Source organism: Serinus canaria, chromosome 5 (assembly GCF_022539315.1).
Source record: "Serinus canaria isolate serCan28SL12 chromosome 5, serCan2020, whole genome shotgun sequence".
NCBI classification, from domain to species: domain Eukaryota; kingdom Metazoa; phylum Chordata; class Aves; order Passeriformes; family Fringillidae; genus Serinus; species Serinus canaria.
This window is the reverse complement of record NC_066319.1, coordinates 60,570,155-60,585,988: the sequence shown is the minus strand read 5'-3', so window position 1 is coordinate 60,585,988 and position 15,834 is coordinate 60,570,155. Positions and strand designations below refer to the sequence as shown.

Below are 15,834 nucleotides of genomic sequence, written 5' to 3'. Positions count from 1 at the left end.
CTCTTTATAAATCACTTTGCATCCAAGTAAATTCCAGCTTCACATCCATGAACCTCCAGAGACTGGAGCCCCAGGAACAAAATGCAATTTCCACACTGAGCTGGGGAAATTCAAGGTTTTGGCACCTCATCTTCGTTGTATATTGGGCAATAAATACCTGGTTGAGGCAGCAATGAGGTAAAAGGGAATTACAGCTTGTCCTGCACCACTTTCTCCCCAGGCTTAAGAGATGGGAGCAAAAGAACATGGAAAAGGCAATTGTCATTTTGCAATTTTACAAAATTAGGTGCCAACAGAGGTATTTGGATGGTCACAAGGTAATTTTTAAAACATATTTTAGCTTTGGTTTCAATAGGGATTTGCTTTGCAATTACCATCCCCAACTATTTGTTTTATTCTTATTTTCCATAATGAGGAAAAAAAAAAAAGTTCTGGCAGAGATTTGGGCCCAGATCCTCAGGGCAGCACAGGGAAAATTATCCCAAATCCCTCAGGAAAAAGGGACAAATATCCACAATTCCCTGCCTGGCTTGAACAGGTCTTAGAACCCAAAAAATCCCAGTCCTGCTGCCACTTCCAAGGCTCTCAGTGGTACCCAGCATGGAGCATCCTCCTGTGTCCATCATGTTGGGAAAAACACGGATTTCCCCCTGGGAAGTGCCTCAAGCAACAGTGGGAGCTGCACAGACCCTCCCATCACCTTCTGCATCCTCACTGAGTTTGTGTTCCTCTGAGATTTTACACCTCAGACAAAGCCCCCCTAGAAATTCAGTAGTTTGGTTATAAAGGCAATGAGGGTTTTGTGTTTTTTCAGAACCACACTGAAGCCAAACAAGCCCATCCCACAGGATTCCCCTCCCTGTGTACATCACCAAAAACTGGGAGAGGAGAAAGCCCAAAACCAGAGCAACTGAATCTTTTTAGTGTAGAAGCTTCACACTGAAGCATTTTCTGGTAATGAACCAGGATTTAACCATTTCTCACTCAAAATGAGAGGCCCAACCACCTCCTGGTGAGGAAAGCCAACCCCTCCCCACAGCTCCCAGATGACGCCAAATCCTCATCCCTGTGCCACACATGGAAGGATTTAGCAGGAGGAGGTGGAAAGAGCTGCTTCCTCACCATCCAGTGCCCTGTGTCCCTGCCCAGGGCAGGGGACTGGAGCAGGAAGGGCTTTAAAGCCCCTTCCAGCCCAAACCATCCCAAATTCTGTGATAATCCCACAGCCCTGCAGCTTTTGCTATGGGCACACCTGGGTTTGCTCCCACTCCCTCCTCACACCTCTCTCTCCGATGTCAAAGCCAGGGGGACAAAACAAAGGCTCCTGGGCATTCCCAAAGGATCTGCAGAGCACTCAGCTGGGAGGGAGCAGTGCCACTGCATAGCAGAAAAACACCCAGACACCTGGAATCCCAAAGGACTTGGAATTCCAGACCTCTGGCACACTTAGGTGTGTCTTCACCTCACTCCCTCCAGAGCAGCCGTGGCTGCCCCTGGATCCCTGCAAGTGGTCCAGGCCAGGCTGGTCAGGGCTTGGAGCAGCCCGGGGTAGTGGAAGGTTGGGAAGCCGAGCACAGCAGGGCAGCCCCTCCACACCAAGAGCAGCCCTGTACAACGAACCCCCAGAGCCGCCAAAACCTGCACAGAAGGGAAACACGCACGGATCAGCTGGGTTAGGAGACCATTTATTAGGTAAGACTGAGCCGAGACGCTGCAGATGTGTCAGCGATGCCCTGGGACGCCCCGGGAGCTCCTGGCTGTCGCCTCATCCTCCCGCCGCTCAGTCAAGCTGCAAGAGAATGAGAGACACGAGGGGAGTCAGCGGGAAGCGGCACCCCCGAGCCCCTTTCCGCAGCCGCGGGGCTCACCTTGATGAAGCCGATGTCCTTGGCGTACTGTCGGAAGCACTGCCGGCACATGTTGAGCCCGTACTTGCGGATGAGACCGTGGCGGTTGGAGCACACGCGGCTGTGAGGGGAACAGAGAGAGGCGCGTGAGGGCGGGGAATGGTGCCGGGGAGGAGAGGGGGGGAATGTGAGGGGTAAGATGAGCGAGGCAGGGCGGTGAGACGGCACCCACGACCCGGAGGACGCAAGGGGCGGCACTGACCAAGAGCGAGAGCCCTGCCCGAACTTCCTGGGGTGGCTCCAGTAGAGCTGCTGGTGGCCCATGGCTGCGCAGTGCCGAGAGAAAGATGGCGGCGGCCGCCCGCCCTTATACCCCTCACGGCGCCTCCCGGCGTGCACCGCGCGGCCCCCGCTTCCCGCCCTGCGCCGTCACCGCCGCGAGAGCCGTGGGTGGGTCCGCTCCCCTCCGTGACGTCACGAGGTCGGCGGGCAGCTCCGCCCGCCCCGTGACGTCAGGGCTAGTGAAGTTCGTATTGCTAATGGAGTGCTACATGCGTGCCGGGCGTAGTGGCGCGCGCCTGTAATCCTAGCCAGGGGGGAGGCGGAGTCCGGCGGATCGCTTGAGCCCAGGGTTCAAGGCCACTCGCGCGGTGGGTCGAGTATGCGCCTTGATTGAAGCCGGCATTGATGCGGTTGACCCTTAAGGAGCCGGAGTGGTGAACCGGCAGGGGTCGGTGATGGAGCAGGGTCAAGCTCCTGTTGGCGGTCGGTGGAAGGACCGCGCCCGTGAATAGCCGTGCCGATATTCCTGGGCAAGATAGGGAGACGCGGGCTCACCTTTTGCCCCACGCCACTAACACCACACCCTAAATACCCAACAAAGACCCCAAACACCCCTTTTCGCCCCAAAACACCCATTCGCAACACACCGCCTCCTACTGGACAAACACCGCAACAACCCCGCGCCGCTCAACTACACAATTCCCAACACCAACCAAGTCTCAAACACCAACCCTGACCTCAAATAATACATCTGCACAAACACTCAGCAAAAGCCTCTCTGAGTTTTGGTTTTTTCCTCCCAATGCCGCTTCATATGCTCAAAGCCGCCTCATGGTGCCGACGCTAAACCTGACCTAAGCCTTCCTGTCGCTTACCAAGCCTCAGCTGCTGTTGTCACACCCACCTGCCCTCACACGCTCTCTCCCCTCACACTCGCTGTCCCCTCACTCTCTGTCCTCTCACACCCAGCGTCCCTTCACACTCGCTGTCCCCTCACACGCTCTCTCCCCTCACACTCGCTGTCCCCTCACTCTCTGTCCTCTCACACCCAGTGTCCCTTCACACTCGCTGTCCCCTCACACGCTCTCTCCCCTCACACTCGCTATCCCCTCACACCCCGTGTCCCCTCACGCCCCGTCGCTCCCGCCGCCTCTCTCTCCCAGTCCCGCCAAGCCGCACCAACCGCCTCCAGCAGGAGGTGCCCGCGGCCCGCCCCGCGCGGACGCCGCTGCGCTGAGGGCCCACGCTCGGGCTGCCCCCCGCTGCCGGTGCGGCCGCTGCCGCCGCTACCACCGGAGCCGCCGCCCGGCCTTCTCGCCCCGCGATCCCCCTCGCCGGGCGGCCCCACACCCCTCAGCGGGCGGCGGGCGGGACCGGGCGGCGGCGGGCAGGCACCGCGGCGGGCAGGCAGCGCAGCGGGCGCCTGTGCGCGCACAGCGCGGGAGGCCCCCGGCGGCGCCGCCCGCCGTGCGCGGGCCGGGGCCGGTGCCGGGACCGGGGCCGGGATCGGGATCGGGATCGGGATGCGGCTGCAGTGCGAGGTGGAGGTGCTCAGCCGGCTCCTGCCCACCTGCGGGCTGCGGGGCCGCGGCCGCGCCGCCCGGGCGCTGCTGTCGCTCGGGCGCCCGCCCGGCGCTGCCGGTGCCGGGATTTACCTCATGGTGTGCACGGCACGGGACCGCGGCGGGGCTCGGTACAAGGTGGGGACGGCGGCGGGGGCCGGGACGAGGCTGGGGTGCCCCGGGGCGGCCGCTGAGCCCGCTGTGCCCGCAGGTGCAGCAGAACGTGGAGCGGCTCTTCACGCGCTTCGTGGAGGAGGGAAAGGCCACGGTGCGGCTGCGGGAGCCCGCGGTGGATCTGTGCCTCAGCAAGGTGGGACCGGCACCGGGAACGGCGGCAGGGCCGCGGCTCCCCGGGCTCTGACCCGCCGCGCCAAGGCGGGAAGGGACATTAAACCCCATCCAGTGCCACCCCTGCCATGGCAGGGACACCTCCCACTGTCCCAGGGTGTCCCAGTGTCCAGCCTGGCCTTGGGCATTGCCAGGGATCCAGGGGCAGCCACAGCTGCTCTGGCAATTCCAGCCTATCCAGGAATTCCCAATCCCCAATGTCCCATCCATCCTTCCCCTCTGGCACTGGGAGCCATTCCCTCTTTTCTGGGCTGTGTTTTAGCTCTTCTGCTTCTCTCTGATGCAATATTGGTCTTTGGCCTTAAACTCCATGAAATTGTTGTTCCCTACAGTTTTTCCCATGGAAAAAAAAAATGAGAATCTTCCTGTTTTCGTGGACAAAACCATCATTGTCCTCACCGTGGCTTTCAAAGCACACACAGAGCAGGGCAGCATCTCCCCTTATTTCAAATACCTCTGTTTTTATTCACAGTTCCCAGAGGATTTGTAAAGTGCTTTTAACAGCGCTAAACTCATCAGAAAAATCATATTATCACAAAATCTCATGCCCTTTTCTTCCGTTCATGTTGCAGGAGTCTTTTGTCTTTGGAATCTCTATGGGAGAGAAATGTAAGACAGGCTTTGTAAAACCTCTGAGTTCTTACCTAAAGCTTTAGTCAGGCTGTATAAATAAAAACAAATAATGTTGATTGGTGGATTAGAAAATCTTTTTTTTTTTTTTTCTGTTACCTGAATCTGAGAAAAGCAGTCTTAATTTTATCAACCTGTTAAAGGGTTAAATAGGAAGGGAGGACACCAAACCCAGTTATTTTTTTCCTGTTAGAAGCCAATGTGCTCTGTATTTTGGAAAAATTAAAGCTAATAATAATATCTTCTGCTTCCTTTACTCTGAATTTTTCTGCTGAAGATTGAGAAATCAAAAAGTTTATCTCAAAATATTACAGGTTCCTCTTAAGCTCTCCAACTCCAGAACCCAAATTTAAGATGTTTCATCCCTTTTCCATAGTTTTCTGCCAGATTTTTATTACTTCATTACAGAAAAGCTCCTTAACTCTCAAAGATGAACAAAGACTTTGTGGGAAAGGGATTTCCAAAGAGTGGAGTATTGGTTATGTGAAATCCCCCTGCCTGTGCTGTGCCAGGCACTGGATTTGCTGCACTCAGCCAGCTCAGGAATGGAGCTGGAAACATCAGTGCAGAGCATTCACCCCTGGAGCAGAAGTAACAAATCCTGGCTGTTTGCTGGGGTTTGTTTCCCTTCAGCAGGTCTGAGCCTGCTTCTCTGGATCCACCTCAGCTCCGATTGCCTCGGAGCTCTCACACTTGGGAGGTATCAACACGATTTAAACTCCTTTTCCAGCATTGTCTGTGTGGCTGAGACTTCAGGCTTGGGGTAGGAAATTGCATCCTGAGCTCTTCCAAGTAATTATTTGTTTTCTTCTTTTTTCTTTTTTTCAGGGTTTCTCAGCAAGAGGTTTGGAGATTTCACATGGCCCTTAGGGAGGGCTTGTGGAGGGAATTGTGCTTGAGAGCAAAGAAATCCTGCCTGTAACTTCATTCTGGCATGCAATATTGATTTCACTTGGTCCTTACAGATCTGGAGGACTTTTTGGACTTAATTCCCTTTTTAGTGATCTTGGAAATGCCACAAATCTTCCCGGAATGAGGGGAAATTCTGTAGCTAAATGTGTGTGTTAGAGAGATCATGAGGGCTGGTGGTCTCAGAATCCCAGGCTGGTCTGGGGTACAAGGGACCTTAAATCCCATCCCATTCACCCCTTCCACTGTCCCAGGCTGCTCCAAGCCCCCTCCAGCCTGGCCTGGGGCATTGCCAGGGATCCAGGGGCAGCCCCAGCTTCCCTGGATAACCTTGGGTACAAAGGAGTTTGTTGTGCACCCTCCCCACCTCTGGAAGGTGCCACAGCAGGAGCTGTGCTTGGAATGCTTAAGGAAAATTATCATTTTAGTTTACACATGCAGTCAGTTAAGTCTGACCTTTAATGTCTTTATTTCTCCCACATTTCCATCCAGGATTATCTCCACTATCTTTGTTTTCTTGTACTGGGTGCTTACAGCACATTGTGTGCTCTAGTTCTGAACCCTCTCAAATTTGGTCTAAGCAAACACATTTAGGAGCAAAATTGTCTTTGAGGTGCCAATTGTGTCCCTGGGCCTGGGCAAGTGACACCTGGGAACACAAGGACAACCTCTGGGCTCTCAGAACCCCAAGTTAGTTCTTTTCTTTTCCTTCCCATGGTTGCAATGTGGTTTTTATTTTAGAATTCACTTTTCAGCTCAGTGCCTGCCAGCTGCACATCAGCTCGAGCAGGAAGAGAGAGACTTGCTGGAAAATCTAGAAGAGAAAGATTTGGTCACAAATCTTTAAAGAAGTGAATCAAATCAGTGCAACAGATGCATTTTGTTTTCTTGATCTTTATTTAAAATACAGATCACTTGATACTCTGATATTGAGAGTTGTTGGGAGCCTTTAATGGCTCCCCACTGCCAGAGGGCAGGGATGGATGGGAGATTGGGAACTGGGAATTGTTCCCTAAGAGGGTGGGGAGGGGCTGGGATGGAATTGCCAGAGCAGCTGGGGCTGTCCCTGGATCCCTGGCAGTGCCCAAGGCCGGGCTGGACACTGGGGCTGGAGCAGCCTGGGACAGTGGGAGGTGTCCCTGTCACAGCAGGGGGTTGAAGAGGATGGGATTTAGGATCCCTTCCAACCCAAACTGTCCTGGAATTCTACTGCCAAACTATTTTATCCCAACTCAAGCATTATTTGGTCTTTGCAAAGAATTTGCCTCTTGCCTGCTGCTGGCACAGCCAGAGCCGTGTGTGGCCACAAGCACTGACTGCACCTTCCTTTTGATGAATTCAACCCCAGCTTCCATCCTTTTCTTTCCTAGACACTTCCAGGAATTATTGCCTCAGGTTCAGAGCTCTGATTTCCCCATGTGTGTTTGTAACAATCCTTTCTCTTGGTGGATTTTAGGGATCTCCCAGCGCATCAGGGTTTTTTTCTTTGCTTTGTTTCCAGCTGTGGATTCGGTGCTTTGTTCCTTTCCTTGGGTGCTGCAGCACGGTTTGACCAGGATTATTGATAACAGAGCTGTTCCCCCTCCCATCCCACTGCCCTGCTGAGTGACACACACACAACAGCTCAGAGAGAGTTAATAACCAGGATAATGAACGTTTAACTCCAGCCTTGTGTTCCCCTGCAGGCAAATGTGATCAATTTAAAGACTTTCCTTTCAGCCGTGAGACTGGCTCACCAAGGCAACGACACCGGAGTCCTCCCTCTCTCACCTCTGGTCCCAGCAAAGAACTCCGACGTGGAGAAACCCAAAACCAAAATGATCATCACTTCCAGGAGGGATTATCCCCTCACCAAGAGCTTCCCTTTCTCCCTGGAGCACCTGCAGACCTCGTACTGCAAGCTGGCCAGGATCGACAGCAGGGTGCTGTGCCTGAAGAAGCTGCGCAAGCTGGACCTGAGCCACAACCACATCAAGCAGCTGCCGGCCACGCTGGGGGACCTGGTGTGCCTGCAGGAGCTCGACCTGCACGACAACCACCTGGAGGCCTTCAGCGGGGCCCTGTGCAGCTCCGGCCTGCAGAAATCCCTGCAGCTGCTGGACCTGAGCCAGAACCAGATCCAGGCTCTGCCCCTGGAGTTCTGCCAGCTGCGGGGCCTGGTGCAGCTGCGGCTGGACGACAACGCCCTGCTGCGCCTGCCCTGCCGCATCGGGCAGCTGAGCCGCCTGCGCTTCCTGTCGGCCGCGCGCAACAAACTGCCCTTCCTGCCCTGGGACTTCAGGAACCTCTCCCTGGAGAACCTGGACCTCTTTGGGAATCCTTTCGAGCAGCCCAACCCGCTGGTTCCCAACATCCAGCTGAAGATCCCCTTGACTCTGCTGGAGTGTGCTGCCAGGGCCACCGTCAATCACAGGTAAGGGCAGGGAGGGCACAGCTGGCACCGCTCCTTCACACCTGCCCTCCCTCACCCGCTTCCTTCCTTTCCCCTCAGTGCCTCTTTTCTCACCTATTCACTTCCTAAGATGAAAATTCCTTTGAATTACCCTTGTCAGTTCATCAGGATAGGGATAGTTGGTGCCTTTGGAAGCATTTAAGGAAAGGCAGAGATTGAAGTGTTTTCATCCACCAAAGGGGGATGAACAGAATATTTTTGGCCAACTTTGGGAAAAGAGAATAAATTCTACAACCCTGAGCCACTTCTTCTGCAGGCTTTCCCCTGCCACAGGTTTTCCTTGAGCTCCTCGTTTCCCTTGGTGTTAGAGTGAGGGTGTTCTGACTTATTCAGAGCGCCCAGCTCTGAGGTAATTTAAAAAATACGATTTCACCAAGTAAATCCCACCCTCCCAGGCTGCTGTTTGTTATCAGCTCCCTCCTCTTCCCCCACACCACTTCCATCCCGATCCTTCATGTTCCAGGAGCCTCCAGGTACCAGCAGCTGCTGCTCCCACCCTGCTCTGGGTGGGAAGGGAGCACAAAGACAGAAATTTGGCACAGAAAGGGGGGGAGAGAGGCTGGAAGTGTCCCTAATCTGCACCCTGTGCCCGTTCCTGCCTTGAGGGTGGGCAGTGCCCCATAAACCCGGGGTAATCGCACAGAAATTTGCACCAAAGGCATCCACAGGCACACCCTGAAGGGAGCTGAGCCACCACATGTTCTGGGCCAAATCACCCACTGCTGACCTTGCTGATTTTATAATTAAACCCCACATGTCTCCTTTCATAACGTTATATAAATTGCAGTGGGTTTGATGTAAATATTGAGGCTTTTTTTTCTAGAGGATTTAATCCCTCAGCAGTGGTCAGATTTCAGTTACTGTAAAAACCTTGAGAAAGGGATGAAACAGAAGGAGAAGGTGCAAAAATAATGTTTGGAAACCAGTCTTCATTCTGGGAAAGTACCAGAGTTCTTGATAATGTTTTTCCCAGAAAAAAAGGTGTTCTGAAATTAAGGTGGGAAAAGAAAACCACCAGAGGAGTCTTAGCTGTGTGAGTGATGGTGTGTGGAAAGAGTTGGGAATGTGTAGGTGGAGGCAGGATGTGAGTCAGTGGGATCTGTGCTGAGTTTGGAGTGCCAGCTGGGCACTGCTGAGCCCCACACTTCAGCCACCCCGACAGAATTCCTCAGGGGAATCATTTGCTTTATACCCCAAGCTCAAAACAGCTCCACTGTCAATCCCAAAAGGAGCAGTTCCCCTTCCCAACTCTGGATGTCATTGCTGGCACGATGGATGGAGAGAGCTGGGGAGCAGGAGAACTTTTAATTTCCTGCCTGCAGGGCAGTGCTGCTGCAAAGGCTCCATTTATCTCCTGCTTTCTCTGAGTTGTGTTCTAACCCTGCTACTCCTCGGTGGAAGAGGGAGGAGTAAATGGTGGGTGCTGTGTCAGGCCTGGGTGAGACAGAGAGAGTGTGAGGGAAGAACAGAACGTGCCCAGTTGTCTCATTATTCTTAATCTTCCCTTAATTCTCTAATTCTCATTACTCTTAATCTTTCTAATTCCCCAGCTGGCTGTGGCCCAGGCTGCCAGGAGTGCTGTGAGCTCCCTGTTGGGGTTCTCCCAGAGTTCATGTCCTTAGGGACTGCCTTGGGAAGTGGCATTTCAGTCCCAAATCTCTGGTTTTCCATGTCTGTGTGATGCCTGGAGAGGCTCCCTGGAACAGAGGCTGGGCAGAGTTAAAGGAATAAAGCAGGGATTTATTAAAAGGCCTCACAGGACACACCTTGGGCAGCACAAGAGCCCAGGCAGAGCTCCACCCGAGATGGACTCAGAGTCACGAGTTTTCACTCTTTTATAAGGTTTGGTCCATTTCCATATTGGGGTTCATGGTCCAATCACAGCTCCAGGTGATGCAGTCCCACCCTCCTGGATTGCTTCCTCAGTTCCCTGGTTTTCCACTTTTTGGGCCCAAAGCTGCAGCAGTGTCCTTGGTTCTGTGTGCCTGAGGAGAGGGACAGGATTGTTCTGTGTGCCTGGGGAGAGGGACAGGATTGTTCTGTGTGCCTGAGGAGAGGGACAGGATTGTTCTGTGTGCCTGAGGAGAGGGACAGGATTGTTCTGTGTGCCTGAGGAGAGGGACAGGATTGTTCTGTGTGCATGAGGAGAGGGACAGGATTGTTCTGTGGGACTGGGGAGAGGGACAGGATTGTTCTGTGTGCCTGAGGAGAGGGACAGGATTGTTCTGTGGGACTGAGGAGAGGGACAGGATTGTTCTGTGTGCCTGAGGAGAGGGACAGGATTGTTCTGTGTGCATGAGGAGAGGGACAGGATTGTTCTGTGGGGCTGAGGAGAGGGACAGGATTGGGGAGAGGGACAGGATTGTTCTGTGTGCCTGGGGAGAGGGACAGGATTGTTCTGTGTGCCTGGGGAGAGGGACAGGATTGTTCTGTGTGCATGAGGAGAGGGACAGGATTGTTCTGTGGGACTGAGCTGTGAGGAGAACCTGCTAACACCTTATATGAAGTTCAGAGTTATATGTCTGTGTGTCTGTCACTGACATATTTTATGAAAAATCCTGTTGCTGGGATTTTTCTTCTGAGAAGCCTCAGAAAAGAAATGTACACAATAATTATCTGATTGCTTGGAATGTGGTTTGCAGGTTGCTTACCAACAGGTGCATCCTTGTTTGCTTCCATGTGAATTGGTTTTAATTAATGACCAATCCCAGTCCAGCTGTGTTGGAACTCTGGTCAGTCATGGGTTTTTATTATCATTTCTTTTCTAGCCTTCTGATGTCTCTTTTCTCTTTCTTTCTTATAGTTTTAGTATATTTATATTATATCATATCATATCATATCATATCATATCATATTAATTTATTGTATTAATTTATATTAATTTATATTAATTTATATTATATTAATTTATATTATATTGATTCATATTAATTTCTATTATATTAATATCTATTGTATTTATTATAATTAATTTATTATATTTATTATATTATATTCAGCCTTCTGAGAACTTAGAGTCAGTTCTCATCTCTCACCTCTTCCCGAGGACCTCACAACACCTCAATAATTCATAACCACATGTATATGTATATATATGTGTATATATATATATGTGTATATAAATACATATATATGTATATATAGAGTGTGTATATATACATATATTTATGTCTATATATACATATGTATATATGTGTGTATGTTTATATGTGTATATAAAAATATATGTATTTTTTTATATATATATATATATATACACACACACACACATATATACAGTCACCAGTGGAGTACAGAGTCTGGAAAACATGAAAGCTGAAACTGAAGGCGTCACGTGCTCTGGGAATGGCCGGTGCCTGTGTCCTGTCCCTCTTTGAGTGACCCAGCTCACTCTGTGCTGAGCTCAGCCTCTCTCCTCTCATCCCACAGGATCCCTTATGGCTGCCACCTCCTCCCTTCCCACCTGTGTAAGGACCTGGAGGTGGCCAAGACGTGTCGCTGCGGCAGCGCCTGCCTGAGCAGCTTCATCCAGATCACGGTGACCATGAACCTGCACCACGTGGCGCACACCGTGGTGCTCGTGGACAACATGGGCGGCACGGACGCTCCCGTGCTCTGCTACTTCTGCTCCCTGCACTGCTACTCCCAGTTCCTGGACAGGCACCTGCAGAGCCACGGCTGACACCTGCCACCACGGGATGGAGGAGCCCGGAGGTGTCACCTGCGCTGTCACTGGTGCTCCCTGCGGGGACAAATCCCTCTGGGAGGGAGGGGACAGAGCCTGACCTGGCTCTTCTTCCCCTTTGGGAGGGAGGGGACAGAGCCTGGCCTGGCCTGGCTCTTCTGCCCCTCTGGGTGGGAGGGGACAGAGCCTGACCTGGCCTGGCTCTTCTTCCCCTCTGGGAGGGAGGGGACATGGCCTGGCCTGGCCTGGCTCTTCTGCCCCTCTGGGTGGGAGGGGACACGGCCTGGCCTGGCCTGGCTCTTCTGCCCCTCTGGAAGGGAGAGGACATGGCCTGACCTCCTCCTGCTCTGGAATCTCCTCTGCCTGGAGCACAAGGCAGTGGTGAGTTGCAGAGAACCTTCCTCCGAATGTATTTCCCTTTTCCTGTTGCCAGGGCTGTGCTCGGAGCTTTCTGGGTTTGTGGGGAGGTGGTTCCTTCTTGGAAGGACAAAGGGAATTTGGATTTATCCCAATTTCCCCCCAGGAGCCCTGAGCTCTGAGAGCCAGGCCAGGACTGCACTCCCCTCATGCCAGTGGAGGAGAAATCACATCCAGAGCAGTTACAGAATCCCAGGTGCTTCTTTTTTTAAAGGTTCTGTTACAACATTCCCACTCGGAGCAGGGACCAGCATTGCTGGGTTTTTACCAGAGCAAACGTTTGTTTTTGGGGTTTCTCTCTTTGTGATACCAGAAATGTCTTTTTTTTCTAAATATGTGCCTGAAACTTTGTTTCTTAATTCTCCTGTTTTAACCATTCTGGAATTTGTTTCACTGTGTTGACTGATTAAATTTTGAAAGCCTTCCATGCACGTGTGGATTGTATTTTGTCTGAGGGGTTTCCCATCCAGTCTATTCCAGGAATTAACTGCTGCTATTTTTCTGGGGATGGCACCAAAATGTTGAGCATATCCACAAATTCTTTTATGTCCTGTTTTGTCAGCTGCTCCGTGACTGGGAGATGGGAACAGCAGGGAACAAATACTTGGGATTCTAGAATTAATCAATCTGAGTTTTTTTAATTCTTACCATTCAAGAATGGGTTCATAATCCTAATCTTTCAATCCAGAATTATTTTATTTTTAGGAATCCCATTCCCTGGAAGTTGTGATGGCTTGGAGCACACTGAGTGCCAGCTGGGGAGGTTCAGTTTGGATTTTGGGAAGATTTCTCCATGGGAAGAAGGGTTTGGCATGGGGCACCAATGGAGTCCCCATCCCTGCAGGCATCTGGGACAGTTTCCTTATCTTGCTCTTGCAATTCTGGGATTATTTTACTCTGACATTGGTGTTGAAAACTTTGGGAGTCATTTTATACGTGCAGTTCTAGCATTAATTAATCTGAATGTTTTAATTCTTACCATTCAAAAATGGGCTCATAATACTAATCTTTCAAATCTGGAATTGTTTTATTTCATTCTGTAAATCTTAGAATTTTTTTTCTTTCCATCTTAGAGTTATTTTATCTTATTCTTCCAATCCTACAATAATTTTACCTTATTCCTGCATTTCTAGAATGATTTCTCACTTCATTGTCATTGCAGAATGCTTTTTAACGTGCAGTTTTTTAACCATAGTATTCACTTATTTTGTGTGTTACTCCCGCGGATCCCGGCTGGTTTCCGTGTGTTTTCCTTGCATTTCCAGAGTTATTTTCCCTTTTTTCCCCATTCCCCATGGATTCCGCTGCTCCTTCCCGCCCTCCTCCTCACGCCTTGGCCCCGCCCCCTCCCGGCACCGCCCAATCAGAGCGCGGTGCGGCTGCGGCGGCTGCGCGGCCCCCCCTGCGCGGCGGAAGCGCCGAGGAGTTGATTGACGGCTCCTCCGACCAATGGCGAGGCCGCGATCGCCGCAGCGGCGGCCAATGGAGAGCGGCGACGTGTGCGCGCGGGGCGGCGGCGGCGCGCGCGCGCTGGGAGCGGGAGCGGCGGCGGCGGCGGCGGGAGCGGCGGAGCGGGGCCGCCGCCGCCGGGACGATGCGGCTGCGCGTCTACAAGCGCAAGGTGCTGCTGCTGGCGCTGGCGCTAGCGCTCTGCGCCCTGGCGCTTTGGGGGACCGGCGGCGGCGGGCGGCGGCGGCAGCAGCAGCAGCAGCTGCAGCAGCCACAGCAGCAGCAGCGGGGCGGTCCCGGTAGCACCGGGGAGCCGCCGCGGGTCAGCGAGCCCCCGCCGCCGGTACCGCGCCGCCCCGCCGCCAACGCGTCGGCCGCCGTGGCGTCGGAGGTGCTGTCCGAGAACGCGACGCTGAGTTACCGCTCGCTCGTGTACCGCCTGAACTTCGACCAGCCGGTGCGGAACGCCGGGCGCTTCCCGGCGCGGCCCGACGTGGTGCTCGTGGTGCAGGTGCACGACCGCGCCGAGCACCTGCGGCTGCTGCTCGAGTCGCTGCGGCGGGCGGCGGGCGTGGAGAACGTGCTGCTGGTGCTCAGCCACGACCTGTGGGCCGAGGAGCTGAACCGGCTGGCGGCCCGCGTGGACTTCTGCCCGGTGCTGCAAGTGTTCTTCCCGTTCAGCATCCAGCTGTACCCGCGCGAGTTCCCGGGCCACGACCCCCGCGACTGCCCCCGCGACGTGGGCAAGGCGGCGGCGCTGCGGCTGGGCTGCATCAACGCCGAGTTCCCCGACTCGTTCGGGCACTACCGCGAGGCGCGCTTCGCGCAGACCAAGCACCACTGGTGGTGGAAGCTGCACTTCGTGTGGGAGCGCGTGCGGGCGCTGCGGGAGCACGCGGGGCCCGTGCTCTTCCTGGAGGAGGATCATTACCTGGCGCCCGACTTCTACCACGTCCTCAAGCGGCTCTGGGCGCTGCGCCAGCGAGAGTGCCCCGAGTGCCAGCTCGTGTCGCTGGGCACCTACAGCCCCGTGCGGGGCGGCTTCGCCGGCCGCGCCGATAAGGTGGAGATGAAGACGTGGAAGTCCACGGAGCACAACATGGGCATGGCCTTCGGCAGAGACACCTACCAGAAGCTCATCGAGTGCACGGACGCCTTCTGCACCTACGATGACTACAACTGGGACTGGACTCTGCAGCACTTGACTGTCTCTTGTCTTCCAAAGTTCTGGAAAGTGCTGGTTCCCGAAATCCCCAGGATTTTTCACACGGGGGACTGTGGCATGCACCACAAGAAATCCTGCAGACCGTCCACCCAGAGTGCCAAAATCGATTCTCTCTTGAACAGCAACCAACAGTACCTGTTTCCCGAGGAGATGAGTGTCAGTAAAAGGTACTCCATGGCTCCCCTGTCCCCTCACGTCAAGAACGGAGGGTGGGGAGACATCAGGGACCACGAACTCTGTAAGAGCTACCGCAGACTCCAGTGAGGATCCTCCTCGCAGCGCCTTTTCTCCTTGACTTGTTCCATTGTGTCCTTTCCAGGCACGCACACGTGTATAAACAGCATTTATCAGTTGGTTTCTGCTTTAATATGAATAAACATTCTTGTTTAAAGGTGTCCCAAAATAGTAATCTCTCATGTTTGGCAACCACGTTTTGGAAACGGGTGACGTGCTGCAGCCCCTACGCAAAAAGTGACCTGCTGCTGTGTTTGCTGGGAGGAGGAGGAGGAGGAGGAGGAGAACACTTTTAAGTGCATCTTTTTTGGTGCTTCAAAGCTCTGGTGGTGCCTGGGGTCCCACCTGGGGTCATCTCACGCCCGATCCCCCGGTCCCGGTTCGGTTGCGCTGTGTCGATGAATATATGAAGGATGAAAAGAAAATAAATCTCATTGTTTTTACTACGATGTAGATAAATACATGATTTTTTTAGTTCTGCCGAAATAAAAATTCTGTTGTTTTGTAAGCCTAGAGAAGTTCTTGATTGTCAGCAAAAAGGTGATGTCACCTCGTGTTCCTAAAAAGTCAGGATGGGAAGGAGGGGGGAGTTTCTCTTCTTTAATCCTGAGGGCTGGACACGTGCCATCACTCCTTCTAGCAGTGTGCATTTAACTTCATTACATTTTTAATGACACTCATTAATGGTGGCAGAAAAGGGTAGCAAATTGGTGGCACAACACCTCTTTTGTTTGGATTTTTTTTTTTTATTTTTAAAAAAGTTGTTTCAAATTAGCTGTGTGAAAAGTGCTGCT

At 52.9% G+C, this 15,834-nt stretch overlaps 3 protein-coding genes across 5 annotated transcripts; 2 read left to right on the top strand and 1 right to left on the bottom strand.

Moving 5' to 3' along the window:
* Positions 1–1,664: 1,664 nt before the first annotated feature.
* RPS29 (ribosomal protein S29) lies at positions 1,665–2,277 on the bottom strand. Its single transcript, XM_018924047.3, has 3 exons — positions 2,110–2,277; positions 1,869–1,968; positions 1,665–1,789 (listed from the first exon to the last, which is right to left on the bottom strand). The coding sequence occupies exons 1-3, from the start codon at positions 2,169–2,171 to the stop codon at positions 1,781–1,783; spliced, it is 171 nt and encodes a 56-aa protein (XP_018779592.2). The 5' UTR covers positions 2,172–2,277; the 3' UTR covers positions 1,665–1,780.
* Positions 2,278–3,612: 1,335 nt separating this feature from the next.
* Positions 3,613–12,557, top strand: LRR1 (leucine rich repeat protein 1). Of its 3 annotated transcripts, XM_050975530.1 has the most exons (5): positions 3,677–3,822; positions 3,903–4,001; positions 5,498–5,513; positions 7,264–7,991; positions 11,460–12,557. In XM_050975530.1, the coding sequence occupies exons 1-5, from the start codon at positions 3,788–3,790 to the stop codon at positions 11,710–11,712; spliced, it is 1,131 nt and encodes a 376-aa protein (XP_050831487.1). In that variant the 5' UTR covers positions 3,677–3,787; the 3' UTR covers positions 11,713–12,557. The 3 variants fall into 3 exon arrangements, with proteins under 3 accessions (XP_050831488.1, XP_050831486.1, XP_050831487.1); XM_050975531.1 differs by lacking the exons at positions 3,677–3,822; positions 5,498–5,513 and adding an exon at positions 3,613–3,670; XM_050975529.1 differs by lacking the exon at positions 5,498–5,513 and having other exon boundaries at positions 3,638–3,829.
* A 1,109-nt stretch (positions 12,558–13,666) lies between these two features.
* On the top strand, positions 13,667–15,548 carry MGAT2 (alpha-1,6-mannosyl-glycoprotein 2-beta-N-acetylglucosaminyltransferase). The gene has a single exon (XM_030239682.2). It carries the CDS (start codon positions 13,727–13,729, stop codon positions 15,068–15,070), a length of 1,344 nt encoding a protein of 447 aa, XP_030095542.2. The 5' UTR covers positions 13,667–13,726; the 3' UTR covers positions 15,071–15,548.
* The last annotated feature ends 286 nt before the right edge of the window (positions 15,549–15,834 follow it).

Excerpts from the sequence above, each read along its gene's own strand:
- RPS29 (XM_018924047.3), bottom strand. The coding sequence starts at position 2,171 with ATGGGCCACCAGCAGCTCTACTGGAGCCACCCCAGGAAGTTCGGGCAG. Across the intron at positions 1,969-2,109 it reads GGGCAGGGCTCTCGCTCTTG|CCGCGTGTGCTCCAACCGCC; the intron begins GTCAGTGCCGCC and ends TTCCCCTCACAG.
- MGAT2 (XM_030239682.2), top strand. The coding sequence starts at position 13,727 with ATGCGGCTGCGCGTCTACAAGCGCAAGGTGCTGCTGCTGGCGCTGGCG.
- LRR1 (XM_050975529.1), top strand. The coding sequence starts at position 3,653 with ATGCGGCTGCAGTGCGAGGTGGAGGTGCTCAGCCGGCTCCTGCCCACC. Across the intron at positions 4,002-7,263 it reads TGGATCTGTGCCTCAGCAAG|GCAAATGTGATCAATTTAAA; the intron begins GTGGGACCGGCA and ends GTTCCCCTGCAG. Across the intron at positions 7,992-11,459 it reads AGGGCCACCGTCAATCACAG|GATCCCTTATGGCTGCCACC; the intron begins GTAAGGGCAGGG and ends CTCATCCCACAG.